At 41.1% G+C, this 20,956-nt stretch overlaps 1 protein-coding gene across 1 annotated transcript in view; it reads right to left on the bottom strand.

Annotated features, from left to right (window-relative positions):
• The window catches only part of GRTP1 (growth hormone regulated TBC protein 1), a 36,670-nt gene extending 18,585 nt beyond the window's left edge, over positions 1 to 18,085 (bottom strand). The window contains exons 1-4 of the mRNA XM_061377740.1: positions 17,866 to 18,085; positions 15,813 to 15,964; positions 10,006 to 10,164; positions 2,848 to 2,972 (exon numbers count right to left, since the gene is read on the bottom strand). Coding sequence (XP_061233724.1) covers positions 2,848 to 2,972; positions 10,006 to 10,164; positions 15,813 to 15,964; positions 17,866 to 17,903 — 474 coding nt within the window. The 5' untranslated portion in view covers positions 17,904 to 18,085. The remainder of the gene's footprint in view (positions 1 to 2,847; positions 2,973 to 10,005; positions 10,165 to 15,812; positions 15,965 to 17,865) is intronic.
• Positions 18,086 to 20,956: the final 2,871 nt, after the last annotated feature.

The following is a 20,956-nucleotide window of genomic DNA, read 5'->3' as shown; positions in this document are numbered from 1 at the left end:
TTCACCAACACCAAAACACAGCTGTATTAGATGTGCAGTACAAGCACAACACAGCTGCAGTAGGCAGCACAGCTGCAGAAGGAAAATGAAGAATGCCTGACACACTCTTTACTCAAAAAGCTGCAGCTTCAGCAGCTTTTACAAGCTGCTGCTGCATAACTCAAATGACTGTATAGAAATAATTTGCTTCCATAATACCTCCAGCATTCCTCATGCTAGTCAACAACTGGCCACTACAGGTCCTACCTTTCAATATGCAAAAGAAGGTAAGCACTGGGAGGTGGGGGCATTGCAAGAGCTACCATAAAATTTGTGAAGATAGTCAGGTCATGACTGGCCAAAGTCCAACTGTGTGATTTTCGAAACTCCTACTCACACTCTGACTGGAGAAGTGGCTTACAGAGCACACAAGTCATCAACTGACATTCCCTATAAACACACTGCCTTGGTCTCAGGCACTTGTTTTCTTGTATCCACCATAACACTTCTAAGTTATAGAAATATTACCGATTTACAGCACAGCAGTCCACTTCCTTAAGCTTTTTTAAGTACTCTTTTCCATAGTAAGCAAACTGACCCCCGTAACAACACAGCACATAAGTACAACAATAGACACCAGCTGCCTCTGAGGTACAAGCCCCCCGCCCAAGTCTTTCTAAGCTAACAGCAAATTCCCTTTAAACATTTACAGGCTACAAAGGGTGGTGTTGGTTACATTGCCTCCTTCTGTTTCAGCCTGTTCTTTGGCCTTCTCCTTGTTGCTCCCTGTCCCTCTGAGCTGGAGTCCTCCAGCACATCTATCACCACCAGCAGCACCACCACTGTCTGGTTATCCTGCAGTGCTGCGAATCGTGGCTGTAAGCCAGGCCACAGCTACCAAGAAAACTTCTCTCGCAGCCTCTGGAAGCTACAACTTCCTCTCTGAACTGAGATCTCATCTCTTGCATTCAACAGACTTGACTCACCTGTCCCACCTTAGATGGCCTTGCAATACTCCCAGAACGTGGAACTATTAGGCCACTGCATCTTTTCTAATGCTTCCTTTCCGAGCCTTGAATCACTACAGCACACAGCTGGCCTGGATAGACCTTCCACAAGCTTACATAGTGCTTAGCCTTCTGGTTAGGAAGGCACCTATTTATTTCCATTCTGACAGCTTAATCATTGAATCTACAGTGACAAGGGACTGGTATTTAACACGGCACACACAAAAACCTATTCTGTAGCACACGGTCACAGGACACTGAATTTTGCTGGCTACACCAGGACACAACATCATACCATCGTCACAGCATGACAATGCACAGCCTAATAGACTCCCAGAGGGGAGACTTACATGTACCACAAACGCACTAGCATTATGGAAACATCCTCTGGAGAGCCTTCAAACAGTAAAAGCTCTGCAAAGCACTTAGAGTGAAAAATGCATCCCCTCCCTCCCCCCTTTTTTTGCTGTTTCACTAGCAAAAAAGGTGACTTCCTGAAACTTTGCTTGATTTACAATGTGCCGTGGAAAGCAGATGTTGACCTTTGTTTATATTCTACTTATTCAGCCAGAAAAGATAACATTCATCCTGTGAGGAGACAAGAGGTGGAAAAAAAAAAAATCGCATAAGGCTTTCTAAATAATCTTCTCTCATCTCCACTGTTCATAACGCAAAGTTAAAAATGCAAAGATTAGCCCATTAGGCAGTTAATGTACTAAAGCTTTTTACTAACAATTGGACATATGTTCTGGGTAGAAGCAAACATGGTTTAGAAGTTGTGTATGTTTGTGGGTATAACTACCTCTATATAGGAGCCTGACACTTGTAAAAGAGTATCCATAATTCTACCCCTTCTGTTATTCTTAAAATATTACAATTATATTTTAATACATAATATTGAGAATAATTAAAATGATTAATCTTTTACTTCTATTCTTCAAATAATTTCTCTACTAAAACTGGTTGGGATACACAAAAAGAAGTATTTTTAGTGACTTTTTGTCTAAGCCCCTCTAAGTCTTCTCCTCTCCAGATTTCAATAAATGTAATTAATACTTTTAACTTTGGAACAATTGTATTTACTGTACTAACTTTCTCAATTAACAGGAGGCATAGGTTAGCACTTATATCCCTAGCAAGGGCGGGGAAGAGAGAGAAGACGACTTATGTGAACTGAAAACACATTAAGTTCATGATAGTTCCTGCTTCTTTCTGATCCTTAAAGATGGCCACATTTTTCTTGACTGCCATGAATCAACTTTTATCTTCTTTGGGTCCCATAGGAAACTTTACAGCACTTGGCAGTGATGATAGGAGCTTTTTCTGAGCTGCTAACTATGCAGCATCAGGTTGAATTTCAAAGATTTTTTATTCCTATTTGCTTGTCTATAATGGGAGATGGCACCAAATAAATGGTAGCCTCCCCCAGTTATGTGACATGGCATGAATGCTGGTCTGTATTTTGAAAAATGTGACAGTGAAAACAAAGGAAATTGAGATCTCGTGGTGATTCATACATAACAAGGACCATTCTGGGAAAGACAGCAGGAAGGACAGAAGGAAAGGCAAGGTCACACTTTATCTTCCTCTCCAACACACTTGATACAACCAGGTGTGATAAAACATTTATTTTGCAGCTAATAAATGGAGCCAAACATGATCAAGCCAGCTACAAAAAAGGCCACAGAGAAACTCGCAAAGACATTTGAATTTGCCTAAATCTATTCATTTCCATGCATTCCCCAGGCCATTCTGAAAACAGAAATAGTTTGTGGATCTGCTTCTAAAAACATGCATGCATTCAAATGGACAACAAATGCTGCTGAAATGCAGCATTGTTTAAAAAACAGTCATTACATACCTGACAATATCCTACTGCTTTATTATGATGCCCATATGCTACCAACACGTTGTAGAGTACATGCTGCAAACAGGGATCGGCAGTTTTGCGGAACTTTACATTATCTGGAAATGTTCTGTTCATGTCTAGATGAAAGGGAAAGAGATCAAAATTAAGAGCAGTTCCCCCCCTCCACTTTCCAAACAAACTTTTATAGTTCTTCTGAAGTGCAACTGACACTTCATTATGGTTCACTGAACTAGTTTTGGTGGATGAATTTTAAGAAACAGCTCTACCTCAATTTTGGCTAAAAAGCCATCTGCATTCAAGGACAATAATCTATTCCTCAAAAAAATAATCCTATTAGTGCACAGAAATCAATTTCAAGCAGGATTAAACAGATCCTCTGCAGATTGGACTCTCAACATCTGACTCCAAAGACTTAAATGAAAGCAAACCAGACATTCAGACTGACAGAAACAACACATACCAAATTGGTCTAGCCAAGTGTCATGAAATGAGCTGTGTCTCTAGGAGAGCATGCTCTCATAACAAAGTAGATGAACTTTCAGTTGACTTACTCAGTAAACTTCTACCAAACAGTCCCAAGCAGCTAAAAAACAGCCCTGGTTTTGCAGCTGGTGACTTCCACTTAAAATCACCTTTTGAAAGTTGATTTTTTTTTCTGTGTGTGGTTTGGTTGTTTTTTTTTTTTTTTTTTAAGTTTCTCTGTGATGGGATCATGATAATAGTCATTTCTTCATTAGTGCAAGATCACCAATAAGGAGAGTGATTTTTTTATATCCAAGCAGCAGAGCATATCCCACATGCTTCAAACTCAACCCTAAACCAAAGGACTATGAAATCAGTAGCATTTCAAAACACTCATTTCTTTCAGACCAACCATGAACAGTAGGACTCACTCTCCTTACAAAGGTCTAAAAATTAGACACACAAGTTTGAGCTAGTCACCCAACTCCCTTTAGTTGTTGGAAAGAAAAAGGCAGAGTTGATTTTTGCCTGCTTCACTCCATAAAGAGGGAACCCAAGGTCATTAATCCAGACTTGTGCATCTGATTTTAAGAAGTTTAAGTTGGGGAGAAAAATCCTATTCAAAAGTAACTTTGATGATTTTTCAAGACTTAAAATACAAAGAGTTGTTTTCTTTACATTTAATAACAACAAATTGTGTTAAAGTTAATAAATAAAATCAGTAACAGCACTACTGTACAGATACCTATGTCCTAAGACTTATCACGTCTTATCAGCCCCTTCCTGCATAAAGAAAGAAGTTTGTACAGCTTTGACACCAAGTTGAGCTGTAAGCAACCAAAGGAAGAAAGCTCCCCAAAAATCACAAGTAGTGTAATGGAAGCCACAAGTATTAGAAAACTATTACATTAATCTCTAGCTCTTCCTTTTAAAGTGAAAAAGTCAGCAACAGAAATGGGTGGGCACTTCACCTTCTCATGTGACTGAAAAGAAAAACACAAGGAAAAAAGACAGTTTTTAAAAGGACTTGAGCAACAGCCATTTATAGGATAAATACATTTGTTATGTTTCTTCTTGGTACAAAGAGCAGCACAGTATTTGCATAATCAAAATTTGTTGTTTACTAAAGTACATGCTGAATGTTACAGAAAAGATCAATGCTGACATTTCAGTTATGGCTCTTCCCTTCAGCTATGCAGCCAGGGTGAGGGGGGAGTATGAGAAGTCCATCATATACAGAGCAGAGACTACTCAAACCGAACTCATCTTTAATTACACAACCTGAGGGAAGCCTGAAGTTGAGAGAATCTGGTCCAACTTGCTTTCTGATTGTAGGAGGTCTTTGCCAATTTTATGAAGGAGTTAGAACTTTTCTTTATATTTACTAACAGTATTTTAGTTTGAGGAAAAGGGATGGGGACAAAAAAGAGATAAAAGAGCTAGAAGTCTTTACCCTTAATAGAAGATATGGGCATGGTTTCACAGGATTCCTTGTGCCAGAATACCACCCTGAGTGCACCAAGAGCAGGGAGTCCCACTTCCTCTCCATCCTCCCCTTTCTGTTCCATTTGCATGCTCCCCCCTTTCCTCCAGCTCTGAGGCTCCTCTGACTGCAGTGTGAGGGAAGTTAACCCACTCAAGTGCACACAAACTCATGTTTTACTATACTATGAGATGACTGCCAGCGATGACTTGAAGCAAACCACAGCAGCAGGTGAGAGCTGCTCATTTGACTTGAGCACTGACCCCCACTTTAATAACCCTGTTCCAGGGGAGATATCCAAACACCTTCTCTCACTCAGTGCAGCCCACTCTCTTGACCTGCTAGCCATTAACCTACTCCATTCTTGATAGCCATTAGTGTCCAAAAGAACATTGCCTCAAACTAGTTCAGTTTGGGGAAAAAAAATATTCAGAATTATTTTCAAGAAGGAAAACGAATCTTAGAACTTTATACTGCTAGATAAATCCCCAAACTATGACCATCTTGTGATTGTGTGCAGATCTGCTGGCTATAACCAAACTAAGTATAGGAGCACGGGACCAGGAAGAAGACCACAGAGAAAAGCTAGCTACTCCTTTGTGGTAAATTCAGAATAAATCCCAATAGCCTTTATTTTTCAAATGATCTTTCAGCACAGTGAGATGGCAGTGTTACGCTGCTGTGAAACAAAACCAACAGCTTTCCTTTCCTGTTGATTTATCTTTGTGCAACAACCTTGAGAAGACCATCAGCTTTTTTCTTCCCTTCCACAGATCTGTGGCATCTCTAACTCTCATTCAGTAATACAAACATAGGCAGAAAGCCACATTAGCCCCAGTTTATAAGCCAGACATCTATTTTGATAGATGTAACAATTGTTGATGGTGTTTCTAGAGATTTAAGTGTGCAGTCCAGAAAACTAATGCTTTTGTATCAGTCTTGTGCTTTTCATATCGAAAGTACTTCAAAAGTCAGACGCCTACAAGTCTACCTTCTTAATTGTGCTATCTCATCCTTTCTGTTCTTACCTTCAGATCCAGGTGCTTCCCACTCCCAGACACAATGCCCAGTAAATTACACAACATCCTCTACTCCACTTACAGTCACTCTTTTGACATTGCTACATCTGTAACTTGTGCTTGCTCTGAATACCTTCCAGGCAGGTAATATTTTTCAGCTCCACTGCAAACCTCCAGAATGATGAGGTTAGGTCATCAACTACAACTTGGAAAAATAATATACTGAAAGTGTATTCTTAATAACTGGATATTTAGGACTCACCTTCAAGTTTTTCCCTGCAACACCTGGAACTAGAAATTTTTGGGGGAGGTTTGGGGGTTTTTGTTGTTTAAGTTAAGGTCAAGTTTGCTATCAACTAAAACGAGGGAAACTGAGCCTGACACCCCTCACCACCAGCACCAAGTAACATTTCAGTAGCTTGCAGCAATCAAGAGAGCAAACAGGGCTTGGATTTCTTACGAAAAAAACAATAACGCCACTGTATAAATCTGAGAAGCACCTGCATAAATTCCATTCCCCTTCATCTCCAAAAGGGGATGTCAGAATTGGATGAAGTGAAAAAGAGAACAACAACAAGAAAGATCACAGGTATGAAATGGCTACCGTATCTAATGTAAAACAAGGCAGACTGGAGGGAGATTCTTAGGAGCAAGACATCGCAAATCTGTAAAATCATGAGCAAAGTAAATTACGTGAAAAAGAGCAGCCAGAGGGATTTTCATCATTTTTTTCCCCATCCAGTGCTATTAACTACAAACATATGCATATTTACTCAGGAACTCCACAAACCATAGATAACTGGAGACTAGGAAAAACAAACATTCTGAGGAAGTATCAGTACACGCTTTACACCTCCAATTCTTCCTTTAGTTGTTCTAGTAAACAACTAGAACATAGACCAGATGAGGCAGCAGTTTGGATATGACCTGAGACGGCTTCTCTTACAGAGACAGAAAAGCTGACGCTGCTGTTTCCCTTGCTCTTGCAAGGTTAAAGGCACTACACTCATGAAAATTCGCAACCTTTGCTAATAGTATAACCCCATTTAGAGAAGTTTATTAGTGTGCTGATGGTAAAATTTTCATTGTCTCCAGTGAAGTGGCAACGGCTATTGTTTGACTTACTTTTTCAACCCATAAACTTCACTAAGATCCTGCAACTACTATCCACAATCAGATCTTTATGCCAGCAGTCACACGGGATCAGGGGACTGACTGACAAATATCAGACCCTGAGTTTCACAGCACCTACAGCTTCTCCTCATGAAATAAAAGTGGAAACAGATATTAGCTGCATGTGCATGGAAAAGGACTTGCAGACAGACATACTTACTATGAAATTCAATGGCCCAGCCTAAGAGGGGCTTAATGTAAGGAAGCTACATGAACTAACACCTCAGCCTTTCTGTAACCAGTGTGAAGCCTTTGCATTAGGAGGACAGCTACATTTCATTCTGCCAACATCATTTGTCCTACCCAACTTTACTATAATAGGGCATGAACAACAAAGTGCAGTACGAATGCATGCCCTTCTAAATCCACACAGAAACCAAGCCATGAAAAATTCCATCAGAATTTAGAGACCTGCATTCTTTAAGCTCTTACTTTTATGTTTAGGCTAAGAAGCCTGCTCTCTCTTACACTTGTCTTTACTAAGTAAAAAAACAAAAACAAAAAACAAACAAACCAAAACTACAGCGCACCAAACTTGTAACACAAATTCAGCAATAAAAGCCCATCAGTTAAGAATCAGCAAGTTAAACGGCAAATATGGTGAAAGCACTGTTCAGATCAATTTAGCTGAAAGACTTTTATTGCTATTAATCAGATTTTTCCTTCAAGATTAGACCATTCCTCCACACAGTCTACCTGCACTTTTTAACCTGATGATATCCCATTAAAGACATTCCGACATTAAAAATAAGTTCCAAACACACATGAAAATTGTTTGGAGTTTCTGGGCATGTAAAAGAAACAGGACACATTGGCTCTTACACATTTTAAATTGACTTCAATAAAGTCTTCGGTTGGCCTTGTCCTGCTGCCCCTTACGCTAAACAAAAAGCGAGCATGGTTGCTGTTTTGTTGTTTTTAAACCGCAGCATTATCCTGGGCTAACTTTACAGCTAGACCACAGGACTAAATATGGCACAACTGCCTAAATTTTTGGCAACTGCAGACAGGAAAAGTGAACAGCAGCAAGATTCCACATTTTTCTTTAGTTTACCATTAAAAACAACTACAGTGATGGGAAAACACCACAGGCAGAACAAAATTAACATCAGACAACAATTCACGCTGAAACAACCTTTAGCTAAAGCCCAGTATGAAATCTGCACACTTAACAGGAACATGAAGTTTATGAAACAGAAAGTTACCATTCACCTTAAGTACTTTGCTCCTTCTGTGCCTTGTACATTCACATTATTTCTTCCTTTCTGAAGGGAGATCTATCATTTTGGAGTCAAAGGTCCTCTTTTTACTTCCCCACCTCTTCCAATAAAACCCCTTCAGCCTATTCTTCTTTATCCCTTCCCTCACTTGCTCCTTGTTAGTTTTCTCTTTTCCAGTTTTCCAATCAATGCAGTAGCTCTTCCAAGACTTTATTTCCTTCAGAACTCACACGATTCTTTATCTTCTTCAATTATTTGTCCTTCGGCACATAAATGTTTTTGTTTCTTGGTATAAACTGGATGAAAATACACCTGCTGTCATGCTATCACCCTTCATCTCATTGTGTAGTACTGGAAAATAAATTGTTTGCAGTTCCCTCTTGCAGCAATTGTACCCCAACTGTTTGATCCTTCTCCAGGCCCTTTCCCAGGCTGGCTTTGGAAAGTCATCTTAGTAGCTCCCCCTTTATTCATAGTTATAGCTCTACTGTTTCTACTTCTGACCAGCATATGAGCCTGAAGATTTCTGGATAGTCTTCATATTTATAGAAACATCAAAGTTTAAGCTCCAAAATGCCTTACTAAGGCGTGTACTCCCAAAAGCGCACAGTCCTGCTGCTGATGTTGCAGGGAGAGGCAAAGAAACTTGGCATAAACCAAGATGTTTATCCAACTAGAATAGAAGTCCATAAAGCACCAACTTTAACTACCTGTCTTTTTGAAGAGGAGAAAGATGACAACTGCACCTGCCATTCTAACAGAAGAACCTCAGCATTGTCCTTGTCCAGAGCACAGCCCAACCTCTTGAATCATTAACTGGGCAATTCAGCCAGTATCAGCTTCTCTACAAAAGCTCTCCTGCAGCAGGTTGAAAAGTTTCAGGACAAATATCAGTTACGTCAAACTGCTACTTGCTTGTCCTCCCCTACTGCCTCTTGAAAACAGCCAGTGGGCCAGTCTAAAGACTGGTTGCCCCAGTACCCTGTCACCAACATTGGCCACTGATCAAAAGTTCACAGACAGTGCATATGAAACTGGATTAGTAAAGGAGGGTTATTTCTCTTCCTACACTTGTATTCTTTCAGGGATTTACATTTAGTGTTTAGTATTTCATGCACCAGGTGAATTTCCCTATTCCTCAGTTTGTCGAATTGCTGTTTAAACCAGTTCATACTTACGGCCTCAGGAGCACCCTCCAGTAACACAACTGCCACTATTCAGTGATACACTAAACCTGCATCATGGCAAATTTCATTCAGTGTCCTTGGTTCTTATATTACAAAAATCAAATAAGAATTGCTCCCCATTCACCCTCTCTACACCATTTATAATTCATATAACTCTATCAGCAGCTTTTCCTCAGCAGTCTTTTTTCTCAGACTGAAATCCAAGCCTACTTCACCTGCCTCATACAGACACTGTAACACATCTGTAACCATCTCTGCTGCTCTTCCAGTGTCCTACTGGGACAGGAGTAAGGAAAAACAGACCCAAAGGCAGGTCTCATTGTACATAACTCTTCAGTCAGTTAAGAGATGACACAGTAATGTCTTCCAGTTGTTCTCTGCTCCTTCCCAAATAATTTCTCATCTTCCTTAATGCTTTTGACCACACAATGAACCTGGAAAGATCTATACTGGGAAAGAGCTTATGGCTAATCTAATTTATATGATAATTCAGCACTTAAACCACTACTGCAGAAATGTAAGTTTTCCATGACATAACTTGATCCCTAAGGTTTAAGGATATAGGACAGATAAACAAAGATAAACAGTGTTATCAAGACAATAACCTGTTTTGATTGCTTCAACCAGCTTGTCGTTCTTCTCTCCTTCAAGCAGTTTGTGGTAATACCCAGGGTTTTGTTCCATGTTGGCTTGGGCCCCACTCACAATCATCCAGATCAATGCACGGTGTTCACTGGGGATGCCTTTCCTGATATATCTCTTCACTGCAAAACAAGAAGTTTGGTGATTTAAAAAAAAAAAAAACACAAAGAAGTAAAATTTCCATCTGCATTTTTCTTTAGGAAATAAGCAACAGAAAGTTCAGATATCATAGAAGAACTCTTGACTAAAGATTATTAAGCTTTTTCTCCTATGCATTTCCTTCTCAGCTACATAGTATATTTTAGATTCATTACCAAGTTCTTGCCACTCAGACTCCCCATATAGATGTTCAGACCCAGGCTTTCTTAATTCCCTCATCTATTTCCCCATTAGGATTTGGAATCCTTTCCTCTTCTTCCCAGCTTTGCAGAGAGAGATACAAATAGCAACTTTCACATTGATCTTTGTCCTTTATTATCCAGATGAGGACTGACCTTTTCTTTCCCTACATCACCAACGGCCTCTGATGTGATAACCCCTTCTGTCTGCTTGGTTATGCTCTAGCATAAATAGCTGTTAACGTAAGCCCAGGATTTCAGCTTAGCACCTAACCACTGAAATCATGGCAGAAACTGACAAATTGGAAGTATGTGGCTACTGTCTAAATGAGCCTGTGGAAGAACTGGAGATGTGAGTGAGCAGCAGATGATTTTTCCCAGAATAACTGGGGAAGTCTTTTCATATCTAAAGTAGCTCTTATCTCCCTTATCGTATTCATCATCAGGGTGTGCTGTGAGGGGTTTTTTAAGCAGATGATTCAGTGTAAATAACTAGGATGACAAGATTACAGGAGGAAGCATCACGCTAATGACAGCCAAAGCAGCTTCCTCCTGGGAATGGTATGAAGAATATTAACACGGAGCCAATGCTCCTCACTGGTACATAATCTTGAATCAGCATTATCCCTTCTGATCCAAAAAGACACCCGAATGTTTGAGATCCTTCTGCTTTTTCCAAAGAGAAGAAACTCACAAAGGAACCAGACAATTCTTATTAAATGAATGAGACTCTGTCAATTGAAGTATCAACTTCTCCTCCCTAAATTCTATGGGACTCACATGAGAGTGATTTTTATTCTGCACACACACACAGACACATATAAAATATCATTACCAGATCTGATCTTATACAGTCACAAACATCTGAATCTCTAGATCAATTCTGCCTGAAGTAAATGCCTTAAAAACAGCAGAATGAACTGAGGTTTTGCAACAACTCAGCTAGCCACCTTCTAAATACATTCCACCTAATTTCAGCTGCCTATCCTCTGGGAGCCAAAGCTGCTTTCCCAGTGTCAGCAGAGTGATCTGTGCATCTCTGATGGGCATTCCACCCACCAAAAATATGGTTCTTTCTCTCAGAAAAACCCCACCAACACTCCTACCCTTAACACTTGCAATAAACACCTGGTATTTAAGGTAGAGTTTTTGTTCAGCATTTCAATGAGGACTTACACTCATGGGTTAGTCTCTACTGTTCTAGCCGTGAAGTAACTAGAGTCTTCTTGTAGACAGGCTGAAAATAATTTACTTGTTTCCATGGATGTCTAATAATCCCCACCTCACCTTTTTTTACAGTATTTTGAACTCTAAAGCTCAGGAAATCTACAGATGGACATAGCAAATTCAGGAATGAGCATGAGGAACCAGTCCCATTTAGGTCTGCAAGAAGAGAAGTTTGGATGAGCCTGAAAATGTTTCTAGAAGCAAATTTACTGGCTAAATTACAGTATTATCATATTCTAACACATAATTGAAATGTTGGTTTTTTTTTTTTTTCATGAAGCAGCTGTAAATTTTGAGAGTATAGCCAGCACCCATATCCAACAATACACATTAAACTCAAGAGAAGCAGGGACAAGCCTTTGACACTGACACAAGGGGAAAGCAGGCCTGCAGCACAGCATATACTCATTATTCCTCAGTGTCATTGTTCTCATGGTAACAGAGAGCCAGAGGCTTGTATAGCCCCAAGTGTCTACCTACCCCAGCTCCCCCACTCCCCAAAGAATTTACATTTTTTACTTTTCTTCCTCACACCATTATCATACTTGCCAGGATCTGCAAACTAGCACACAGAAGCAGCAGAGTAGTTCTGAAAATAAGGACAGTTGTGATACAATATGTCATATTCTATACACAAAATTGTATCATTTTATACAGCTATGTATCTGTTTCCAATAGGCCCTCTTCTGCATTATCCTCAGGAACTAAAAAGCCTGCAGCAACAGTCTGCACCACAGAATATCCTCCCACTGTAACATTAAAGAAGCTTTCACAGATGAAGCTGGATTGTGCATGTGTCTCCAACCACACATCCGACCAATTGTAAACCAAGGGCTTGATCTTAAAAGCAGCACTGCTGAATACCAGCAAGCCCTAAGTAGCCACATGAGGGATCACTCCCAGAACAACCACAATGTACACAAGGCAGTCTAAGCTTTAAAACACGTGCAGTAAAGAAATATCTTTATGTGATACTTTTGCCTCTGTTCATTAATAGGAAACAGAAATATTTAAGCAAACAAAAGCAGTCTTAATTCCATTACTTAAATCCACACTTTTCAGCTATTTTTTCATTTACCAACAATTACTGTTGAATGCTGAAGAAACCAACTTGGACTCTAGAGGATAGATTCTACAGAAGAGCTGAAACCAGCATCCATCAAGGAATTGAAAGTTTTATTTCATGAATACGTCACAGAAGAAACAAAAGCAGATCTGGGCTGTAAGTGTTCAAGTTATAGTCAAACATGAAAACTGACTTTCTAAGATGCTTCTTACTTTCTCCAACCCATGGGCTGGAACATAAATGTCTATGTTATAACCACCATTTAGTACCATTCACCTTTCACTGTATTTTATCAGACACAAAGACTAGAAAACACATTCTGCTACTGTTCAGTTCTGGTTAATACTCTTACAGACAGATTCTTTTACAAAAGAGACTTCTGGTCAGAATTACACTACTTTGAGCAATTATGTCAGTTTGTTGTAAACAAGTCAAAGCAGAAAGCTGCATTTTGGTCCCATAAAGACAGCAGCTGAATGAAGAAAAACAAAAATTAAGAGGATTGCCGTAGTGGTGAAACGAGAGAGAGGAGGCAAGTGATCAAACAGCAACTTAAAATTCAGATGTGCAAAGGAAACAAGGTGAAGATAGCAAGGGCAGAGGGGAAAACAAAACAGAACAAGAAAAAGGAACTGTCAGCCAAAATTCCTATGACCTGCCCTGCCGGAAGGCTGTGATCCAGAACAACAGGATACACTGCTTAATTACAGTTGTTAAAACATAGTCTAACTACTTTACAGTAGAATCGGATTATATGTATACATGCATACCACCCTGGATGCGAGGCATGTGAACATGCCACATTTCCAGACTGGAAAATTAACACAAGTCATCGCTTCTTCCTGTTCACCAGGGCAGGAATTATAAGCTTCTCTATGTATAATGACAAAAGGGGTCTGGAGCTACTGAGATACCATATATATAATACCTCTCACATCTACTCACAACAGGATGCATTCTCAAAAGCCCCCAACAGAACTTCAAAGAAGAGTATGAGTTTGCAGGTACAGCTATTGCATTTAGGGGGAAGTGGCAGTTCTAGCTTATAGCTGACTTGCAGAAGAGGAGAAGTTAATCAGAGCCAGCAGCTACTAAGCAAAGCTTCAAAGCAATGGAGTCAGGTTCTGGAGGAGTGAAATTCAACACATCACCAGGCAGACCTTCTGGTCTCCAAGTGCCTGCAAGGAAATCAAAGCACATATCTAAACAACTGCTTACATAATCCTATGTGCACATGCCACAAGCTCCCATCTTACAGATATAAGAAGTATTTAAAAATCAGCAATTGTACAGGTTAATCTATTGCTCTCCTCTTCTGAGGTATCAGTTTAGGATAATGCCAGAGGCCTACTGTAACAACTTTGCAGTTATACTCAAGATCACATTTCCTCAACATTATTTATATTAGTCACTCTCCTTACATACTACACACACATATATACATATATATATATATATATATATATATGAGAAGGCATGGTCTACGAATCTTGGTATCCTTATCAAAATTTAGTAATGTCAAAGATGATGTACCAGCCTGCAAGGGCTTTCTACAGCCAAGAGCCACTGCCTGCCTCCACTCAGTGGGTTTATGGCATGCTAGTTTTCACAAACAATAGTCTGTTAGAAGCAAAAACCACATTCATAGTTACTGCCATTACATGGCTAGTGGAGCAGCATGATCATCAGTGCTGAATCTGGTGGACAAGTTGAGAATTTGGTCAAAGTTTTGGCTCTCAAATAAAACCAAAAGCATTCACACTGTTTGCATCACAGTAGCATTCTGTGTCTGCAATGCTGGAACAGAAATGTAATGAACTCCTAGAAACTGCTAAAAGCTGCCTCCGTCACAGTTACTGCATTTTAAGAAAAGGAGATGAATCAAAACCTGATTTTTTTTTTCCACAACTAGAAAACTAAATTTTGCAGAATCTCAAAATCCTCACTAATTCAAAAAACTGCGCAGTTATCACTATATTCAAACTTGACACCCTAAGCAAAAGCTTTGGAAGAGATTAGAAGTAGCTACTTTCCAATTTGCAGCATCTGATCTCGCAGCTATAGCTCAAACCTACAATCTCTGGGATTCCTCATCCTTAAAATGGACATCCATACACTAAATACACTGTTATAATACCTCACTAGTTATCATTCCATTCTTAGTGTCAAGAAAAAAAAAAAAAAGCTACCCAAAACCAACAAAACCATTAGAATTACCAATGAAAGTCTCCATCTGAAGCACAGCTCTAAGTATTCAGCTATGTAACACTCTACATACTCTACTCAAAGGCCTGATTAACTTTTGTTTAGTTTTACTCACTTTAACATATTTATACAGATCTCTAACTCCGAAAGACTTCTAAAGGGAATACAAGTTGAATAGCATCATTAAGGGCAGAGAGGAAAACTTAAACACTTATATGAAAAAATAACCCAGAGAGAGAGTGGGAGGAAACCCCCCCCACCCTTTAGTTTCATGGGACTCCCTGCCAACCTTCTGACTCTTACATTTATTTCTCCCTGTCCCTCTTTGAAGATAAAACATTACTATAGGTTTTCTTGCTTTTAGAAGCAGCCATCAACAGTTCCATTGGCATTTTATCCACTTCTTTATTACTGCCTACATTAAATTTTACTTTCTTCACTTTCATGTGGCATAAATGCCGCATCAGTTCTCAGTACATACGTTTTTGGCCGTGGGGTTATACCATTTTACAAAAGTAAGATATAGACAGCTGGAAAATCTCAGCAATCTGAAAAACTGTCAAAGAGTCAGCAACTAGGAGTCCTGTGGGGTTCAGGACAGTCATACATAACCTCATGTTTCTTTAAAGAGAGCACAGAGCAGAGAACAACAAACAGCTAGAAAACAGCATCTTGGAAGTGCAGTGGTCATGATCTCTGCATGACAGAAGTAGTAAGATATAGCATATGCCAAAGAAAGATTACTCCTTTGTAAGTTTTAAATCAAATCAGCGATTCCCCTTAGAGCAGCACACTTGCCTACATATTACTGGTTTATACTACTGCTTTTCACTTGAAGACAAAAACAGTATCTAACATTCAAGGACACAAAATACATTTATATTGGTTCCAACATAATTGGTTTTTTTTACCTACAAATAGACATAAACCTCACCTTTTAAACTCTTCTGTATACCGTTATTCCCTTTTAGGAGCTTGGACCATTTTATTGCTCTTCTAGTGAGTACCACTAGATACCTGGAAAAGAATGCTTCATAGGATGCATAATCAAAGTCTTCTGGCCTTTCAAACCCATACGGATCAACCCTACAAAATAAAAAAGAATTCTTGTTAAAATGTTTCTACATACCTATGGCTGGAAAAACAAAAAAACAAAAACTCCAAAACCAGAAAAACACAATTATGCTTTAGAGTAACTTCCAGTTGCTATTTTTCAAAGCACTCAAAACCCTTCCTCCCAAAAAAAGCCTACTTTATATGAATTTAAACAAGCACTGTTCAGTCAGTTTTACAGATTTCACTACTTTTGGAAGTAAGGAGATTTTTGAGCAAAGGATCCATTGTGTGCAAAACCAACCCAAATTATGATCACACAGAATTCTGTTGGGTATTTTTTCCTCAATACATACAAACAGTTTACAAGTATGACGTTATAGCACAGCAGCTCAAACATGGCTTGAACTCACTTTCCACACTGCTCTGCACAGAAAAATGACAACAAAATGTACAAGTGTAAAAAGTTACGAAGCCTGTTTTTAAAAGTGGTAATTTCTGAAATTATCTTTAGGAAAGTATATGGCATGGACAAAAAAAAGAAAACAACCAAACCACAAATCTTTGTGTCAATATATCTTCTTCATACTTAATATCAAAAATGCTTATTTTACTATCTTTAACACTATGTCAGTGTTGTAGTATATTGGGCAGCATGACACTGATGGAGTTTCAGAACTGCAAGTCTGATTCTGTTTTAGCTTGATATACAGCTAGTTCACCTTGCTAAACTAGATTTATGACAACTTCCCAGGATGCTTTACACCTGCCAATTATCACCTGAGTTCAGAACACTCACAGGCTTTACAGAAGTTAAAACGGGCAGAGAAGTCTATTCACAGAAAGCATTGCTAGATGGACACCAGGGCGTAACTTCCAAAAACCCATTGCCTATTTAATTTATGGAGCAGGAATTTGCCCATGGAGCGGCACTGATACAGCCTTGGGCAAACTCTGGCTCACAGGATGGTCACGGGTAGTAAAGGATGAATCAGAACAGGAAGAATTAAATATTCAGATCTCAGATTGTTATTATCTAAGCAGCTGTTAGAAAAGTCATCTTTGTATTCATGTGCTCCTCAAGTTTGATATAAAAGCCATAGATGTGAAAAAACAGTGAAATCACCAACACAGGCTTCTCTGAGGAAATGAGCATAAAACCACTCAAAAAATCCTAACACCTCCATGAATATAATCTCATATTTATGACCGCGACTGTACAGGCAGCAAGTGAAGATTAATTTCACGCTCAACTCCATTCCTGAGGTAGAAGGGGAAACCAGAGAGTCAGGAAGTAGGGTTGTGAGGAAGTTACCTTCCCCAACGCGCCCCAAGGCAGCGCAGGTTACCACCACTGCCCGGCAGTGCCCGCACCTCGGCAGCCGCATCACTGTCCGGTTGTTCTTCCCCCTGGAGCCCCCTCAGCTGTTTCCCGCTGGGCCAGGCCGTTACCTGCCGCCGCTGCCTCCTCACATCCCCAAGTGTTCTGGGAGGAACACACCTCGCTGCCCCCACGTTAACCGGCTCCAAGTTCATCCTGCAGCACCACAGCCCCCCTCAGCCCCAGCCCTTCGTCTGACTCGGCAAGGCTGCTGCAGGGCAAACAGCTATTTTAAGGCACTACAAAACCAAACCCACCGAGATCCCTGCACAGCGCTGAGAGCCACCGCTCCTGCTGCCAGCTCGCTCCCTCCCTCCCTCCCTCAGTCCCAGTGCCGCAGATTCACAGTGAAGTTGTAAAAGGCGGTAATTTTAAACGCGAGCCCCCCGCCCGGGAAAGCGCAGGTGGGAGTGGGCAGGCAGGCGGCCGTCGCCGGCCCCGGCTGACGGTCTGGCACTCCGGACCTCAGAGCTGTCAGGCACCCGCCTCAGAGCCGACCCGCCACACGGGCCCGGCGCTATCGGGCTGAAGCACAGCCGCCAGCAGCCCTTACCTGTACGCCCAGTCCCGCCCGTCCTCTCGGCTCTCCATGAGCCGTCTGCGCTCGGCCTCCCTCCCCAGGCGGGGAGCGCGGCGCCTCGGCCGCTGAGTGAGCTCTCCTCAGGCCGAGCAGCGCCACAACCAAAGCCCATACGGAGCGGCTCTTCAGTCCAACTCTCCTGGCGCCCTACGAGGGGCGGGGGCGGCCGCCAGGTCCCGCCTCCTATGCCAGCAGGGGCCGGGCGGCGGCGGGATGGCTTCTCCCTGCTGAGGCACCGCCGGGTGCGTCGGCAGGGGAGGGGTGTTGGTGCGGTCCTGACCCCGGTTTAGATTTGTGTGTTTCACGTTTATGCCACCTCTGTAGAAAAGCTTAAATATTGAGAGAAATATCTCTCTAACAAAGGGGGAGAGCGGCCACAGGTGCGGCCCTTTAAACCAAAGGGGTTTCCCCATAACCAATAAGAAGAGGTGGTTGTATTAGTATGTTAGTCGTCCCCCCTGTTCTTCCATTTCATTTCCTCAAATAGCTCATTAAAATCAATGCTGTGTTACACTGAAATACTACCATCCTTAGCTTCTGCTGACAATTTTCACCATAAGCTAACAATCATTTAAATATGATTTAAATAATCAATGACAGATTGTAAAAAACATGGAGTAATTATACCTACAATTATACCCAAAAAGGCTTCCTAGTTTCCAGAACCCACCTCTAACATTTGCACACTGCTCTTTGTCTTTGGAGGTGTCAAACAAACCTCAAAACCCACACAGACTCTGCCCCACCTGACTGCCAGCAACTTAATTCATAACACACTGCCTAACAGAAGGGAAATTATATCCCTTCTTGTCCTTTTTGAATCAGGTTCTGACTTTGCACCCACCAAAGTGCGCGGAAAATTACAGCTACTGCTGGAGAAACATTATCTTGTTCAGCCAGCAAGTGAGAGTTGCTGAAGACAACAGATGGGATTTCACAAGGGAGATCAACAGTTGTTCCCTCCCAGCACACTCCTCGAGAAAGCTACCTCCTCTCTGCGGGATCAAAGGCAATCACCCACACAGAAATGTGGAAGTAGTTTGGCTCCAAAGGCAGGGAAAAAATACAGAGGTTTGTACTTGGTTTGACTGCCATCACAGAGCTGTAAACGTTCATGATTGTTCAGCAAAACATAGTATTCCTTTTTTTCTTTCTTTGTGTGGTGAAATGCTGTGCTTCTCCTGCAGGAGGGTGGTCCCACTCAAATTACTGTGCGGTGTCACGAACACGCTCGGGTACTGGCAGGACTGGAACCTGATTACAAACCACCCCAGGGAGAGCCGGCCGGTGCCTGTGCCAAGCTTGTGCTTTGACATCCCGCCAGCGTTGCCTTGGTGGAGCGTAGGCAGAGGCACGCTCTGCAAACAGCTCTGCCCCACTGACTTGGTCAAAGTCGCATAGAAAATCCTTGGCAGGACTGTGAATAGAAGGAGGCGATGCTGGCCCATGGGAGAGAAGAAAGAAACTTTGGTAAGACAAAATATCCCTTTCTCCCCCGCATCCTGAAGCTGCAGGCTTTAACAGGGTTAAACTTCACCTGACAAGCTCAGGCTCTTTGGTATATGCTCCTTTTGAAACAGATCCATCAAACAGCCTCCAAGCAGCAGATTGTTTCTGTGATTAATTAAGGGTACATCTGCAGTGCATCAAGGGTAGCCTTGCGTATACCACAGTGCATTTTTACTGTCAGCAAGCCTTACATGTTATATACCGTTTCTGTTGCTCTAACACAGGCATAACAACTGTGTGGTTCACGCAGATTTATGCCTCTTTCACACAAAGGCTCCTATGAAAAAATTTCCTGTGACTCCTGTTAAGGAAGCTGCTTAGAATAATAATGGATTAATATAAATTATTCCTTATTTTCAGAGCAATAATTGGATCCCCATATTGTGGCTGATAATATGAACCAGCCTACTGTCTCGCAATAAATAATACCTTGGTTGTCCTTCACAGGGTATCAATGCTGCTCCCTTCTGGGCAGATAATATCATGCTGCTTTTAAAGGCATTTGAAGACACTAAAGCATAAACCCTCAAGTATGAGAACTGCATGTCCTTGGTGATCAGCAGAGAAGGATACTATTTACTTTTGATCCTTTACTTCTGAGGGAGGTGGTGGCAGTGGCAGAAGGCAGGAGGATTGACTTAGGTGGTGTTCAGACCGGTGAAGCTTGCAGCGTTCCTACCTACCAACCTGGAACAAAAGAAATTTGCCATATGTAATTTCCACACACACACACACACACCCTTTGCATCTGAATCTTATCCCCTAAGTTTCTACATTATGGTAAACATGTTTGGTAGACATTCCCATCCTGCTGCTGTCAAAGTGAGTCCTTAAAATAGTGACTTCCCTTTAAGGGTAGGCATTTAGACATGCTCCCTGCAAAGGCAGATGAAGACAGCAGACAAGTGTTTCACAGGCTGATATTTTCACAGCTTCCCTTGTTTTATACCCTGTGTTTCAGTGAGCAAGGCTTCCCTACTTATGTTTGCACAGCAGTTATTAAGTAATAATACCAGCAAAATTTTCATCCTTATCAGGAATTAGTCTGAGGTGGCCTTACGCTTTCCCAGGCTGTGAAATACATGCTATGAATGCTTGATGTTTTACCAGTGCTGAAATGTGGTCCAGATCCTCACACACCACCCCAAGGCTCTTGTTACTTTTAAGCCAGAACTGAGGAAGAAGCATCAGGAGAAAACCGTCGATAATATTTGTCTGTGAAAGTATTTGTCTGTGGGGGCTGTAAGGATTCTTTATCCATCCAATGGAAGAATTATCTTTATCATTTTGTATATCATAAATGTGTCAATTTTCTTGCCTGAAGTTCTCTTCACTGACTGCAGGGAAGTCAAAGAAAATAAATTGTTATGAGGGAAGCAAAGTACAGTAGGACCAAGGAGGGGACATGGTGTGTGTGGATGTGGAAGGTGTATGTGGATATAGTGTGCTTACTATTTTTAAGACAGCACAGGTGAGTCTGTTCATTGAGAAATAGCAGTGAGAAACATCATTCCCAGCAAAGCTGGCAGCTCTGCTCTTCCAGATCCAGACAGTA

Source organism: Neopsephotus bourkii, unplaced genomic scaffold (assembly GCF_033783945.1).
Source record: "Neopsephotus bourkii isolate Nb327-2 ecotype Australia unplaced genomic scaffold, CSIRO-AGI_Nbou_v1 NB_1760, whole genome shotgun sequence".
NCBI classification, from domain to species: Eukaryota; Metazoa; Chordata; class Aves; order Psittaciformes; family Psittacidae; genus Neopsephotus; species Neopsephotus bourkii.
Note: the sequence above shows the minus strand (reverse complement) of the source record. Positions and strands in the feature narration are given on the sequence as shown.